Raw genomic sequence first — 4,002 nt, forward strand, 5'->3', positions numbered from 1 at the left:
TTTTCTTTTCTACGTCTGCACTTTTCGTAATAACTTGTCATCTTTTTGCTTAGTAGAGCAGTGAAGTTTAGTTATTTAATAATAATAATAATAATAATAATAATAATAATAATAATAATAATAATAATAATAATAATAATAATAATAATATGGACGAGTACTATATTACATCAATGTAAGTGTCTTCCAGAGCTAATAAACCTCCTGAACATGACTTCAAACAGCAAAACGAAACTTTACAACCTAAATGAAAATGTTCCTAGTGTTTTAAAACGAAAACTATTTTCGTTTTCGTTTTAAAATTCAGACACAGGAATAGTAATAAAGTTGCATTGTTTATTATAGAATGCACATAGGACGGTTCAGCTGGGTGATAATATAGAGAAATAGGAAAAACTACACAGTATTATACATTTCTCCGAAATGCATTTACTGTCAAGGTTACCATGGTAACCTTCACATTAAAAAAAAAAGAAGTCAATTTTCGATTATATGAAAATAAGAACGTATTTCCTATCTTAATTTTATCAGTACGCCATATATGCTAGTAATATTATTTTACCGTGCATTATCTATATCCTTATTATTATTATCTACTCCATCTATTCTTTACCTTTCTGAATAATTTTCAGAACCCCTTTTTATTCCTCAAGCATAAAATAATTTACGAAACTATCACTTTTGATAGTGGACTATTCCGTATTTATATTTAACCAAATTCATAACTTTTTATTTACAAAACTGCTCGTTTTTCTTAAGACTTTACGTCTTTTCGACTTCAAGATGTCTCGAATTCCATCTTTATCAGCTCTACCGGATGTTCCTGTGTTACCTGGCGTTTAATGTACAGTACAGAGCACATTCTTATGCAGTACTGCCCTCTAGGATGTAACAGAAGAACTATTTTAGAATAATTCGTTATGACATACTGAAATACAAACTTTTTTTTTTCACTGTTAAAAGACAAAATTTTATTGTTCTAATAATGTGTATATGAAGCAAAAAAAGCTACAAATGTTCTGTTTTTGTTATCAGATTAAAAGAAGTTTCTGTTATAAGTAATTGGACGTTATTTGAGCTCAAAATTCGTATCATTATATTTCTTAATTTTCCAGTTTTATCTCTTTTTTATTTCTTCGATAATTCTCTTGAAGTTAAAAAAGAAAACGGACTACAAATATGTAATGTGAAATATATTCAGCAAGTTTTTAACCTTTTTTTGGCCTGGTAAAACAGAAACGATATTATCTTTCTCTGCATATAATTACCCCTTCTATGTATTTTAACAAATTATTACATGATCTTTACATAATATTATCTCAATTTTCCGACAGATGGCAGTAATATCATTATTCACAAATATTTTACAATATTCATGGAAAATTAATTTTTTTTTTATTTTTTTTTTTGCAATCTTTAAAATCGAAAAAAGCTGTTTTCAGAAATATATTTTTAATTTTGTTGTAAATTGTAAGCATTTTTACAATCTTTGAACTTTTCAGTTTACGAAATCATAACTACTTAATTGTCACTTTAGATTTCTTTTTTTATGAGAATAGAATAACGCAAATATTACAGCGATTAGAAATGCTCTTCACTGAATTTACAGGAGTGGAGGAGGGGGGTAAACAAATATCAACCGCTTTTGCTGATTTGACACTGCCCTTTTTTGTGTATTGAAGCTTGTTAGCCATATCCTGGATAAGACTATTCAATTAATGTTGTAGTTTTTAAGTACATTTTAAAGCTACAATATATTAAAAATGTCACTGTTCTAGAGAGAATTTTTTTTTTCCCCGCAATCACCTTTTGGTGATTTTGCAAAAGAATTATTTAAAACATCGTAATCTTACAAAAGTTCCTTTCCAAAGAAGAAGATAATTTATTTTCCCGTTATCTTACATCATCTCAAGGAATATCGCTTTTAATCTGATATGGTTTTCCAATTAAAATTAAGTTCTCAATATTAACTGAAAATCAAAATAGCATTGTAGGATTTTGTTTTAATTTATAAAGCTACGAATCTTTGCATTTCAAACTGTGAGCATTAATCTTGCACTATATTCCTGAAATGAAGTAGGAAAGGTTTATGGAGTGAAGAACAACTGCATACAGTGACTGGTAAGAAGTAATACTGGAACTTACCTCAAAGGAACCAAGATCCCAGGTCCAGAAGAGATTCTTCGCCTGTCTGAAGGATGGAATATGGAGAGGCAGCATCTGATCCTAAACTAGATGCGGGAGACGAAGACGCAGACAAAACTGTATCACTGATTGGCGTGGCTACCAAGGAATGAGAATCCCCCATCGACCTGTCTTCTGACGAAGAACCTTCCGACAGAGGTCCGTGAGTCTGTTCCATTTTGAGCTGACCACCGTAGCTGCTACAATAAGCCTCCGTGTCATTGCCTGCAAGTAATTGCTCGAGCTGTCTGATGTACTCTATGGCCGACCGTAGCGTCTCAACCTTGCTCAGTTTCTTGTTCTTGGAACTCCTCGGCACGTGCTCCCTAAGCGTGGCGAAGCCCAAATTCACTAGTCTCACCCTTCTCCTCTCGCGTGCGTTTCTTCTGGCCACGGCGCTTGGCTGCGTCTGCTGCAGTGTGTAGGCTAGGTGAATGAAACGCTTGCATCGCAGTCGATCTGACGAACCGCCGCCTCCACCACCTCCAGAGTTCGATGCGGACAAACATTTCACCGTGAGCGACTGCGAGAGGGTCGAGTCTGGTAGCTGGTAACCGGACGTGTCTCCTCCTGCGTTTTTGGGTGATGCGCCGAGCATCGTAAGGGATGCCATGTAGTGACGGGATGGCTCGGAGAACTTTATATAAACCTGTTCACTTGCGCGCAACGCGTGGCAGTCTCGTGCCGCGTCTGACTACGAACCGGACGGACGTACCCCTGAGGTTCAGGAGAGAATCTTTTGCCCTCCAAGGACGCCTGCTGCGTGTTGCACACAAAATGTAAGGCATTCCGGAACGGCGGTATTAAAAAGGCATGTCTCATGAATACTAGGCCCCACCTCCAGCCAGGATATCATTGTGACGTAGTTGCACATGGCGCGTGGCAAACACACCGTTGGGCTAAACAACAAGGACGCCTCGAGCGTTTTTACCAAAATCAAGGGGAGGAATTACAGGGTGGAAGAAATCTTTCTGTTCTGTGCTTCTCTTGGGATTTAATTACGAATCTCCCTCTCGCTCTGTCACACGAACTCGATGAGGAGGTTAACACGTGAATAGACACATTTACTATTTATTCATCTCTTTCATCGTATGGACATTAATACCTTCCGTCTGAATTTCTTCCTCGACATAGGTATGACATCCCACGTTGAATGAATTCTTAACTTCATTATTTATTACGTTTTTTTTTGTCCCCCTTTGCGACATCTCCTGTATATAAAGCTAATAGGATGAGGAGGGTCAACCGATCAATCCTCTGTACACATGAGTGTGCCTGAAACTTTTTTTAATGTAGCTATATCGATGAAAGATAAGAACTAAAAACAAGGTCGCTATATCCATGATTTTTTTTTTAAGGTGAGGTCCAGAAATTGTCACTTATATTAAAATAATAGCTTGAAAACCAGAGGTCGAATCAATTACATTAAAAACTGCAACATGTCGGTGAACATCAATTAGTTTTTTTTTCAATGATTAATATACAAATTCTCGCACTCGATTCCAGTGGCTTTGAGGAGCATTAATCTGACGACAATTTAAATGAAAGGGTTCGGTGTTAGCTAGATCCGATGCTGATTTTTCTCCCCGTTAATTTCAAGTCATTAAGCGAAGAAGTAGCGTCGTTTATTTGGTTTAGAACCACGCCGTACCAGTGTTCCCAAATTGAACTCATTTGTCGCAATCAAGAATGCTTTGAAGTGCTCTAGAGTTTCTTTATGTCTCTAACTTTGCGTATCTCCTTTGAACACTCGAAGAATGATAAAGAGGTCAGATAGTTTAGCAAATACCAGAAGATGGATGAGTTGGTAGCTTGGAG

At 36.3% G+C, this 4,002-nt stretch overlaps 1 protein-coding gene across 1 annotated transcript; it reads right to left on the minus strand.

Moving 5' to 3' along the window:
* Positions 1-2,146: 2,146 nt before the first annotated feature.
* On the minus strand, positions 2,147-2,782 carry LOC150093764 (achaete-scute homolog 1a-like). The gene has a single exon (XM_090412509.1). It carries the CDS (start codon positions 2,780-2,782, stop codon positions 2,147-2,149), a length of 636 nt encoding a protein of 211 aa, XP_090268635.1.
* Between the last annotated feature and the right edge of the window lie 1,220 nt (positions 2,783-4,002).

This window comes from Typopeltis vanoorti, chromosome 23 (genome assembly GCF_054136105.1).
Source record: "Typopeltis vanoorti isolate ZY-2024b chromosome 23, IOZ_Tvanoo_1.0, whole genome shotgun sequence".
In the NCBI taxonomy this organism is placed as follows: Eukaryota; Metazoa; Arthropoda; class Arachnida; order Uropygi; family Thelyphonidae; genus Typopeltis; species Typopeltis vanoorti.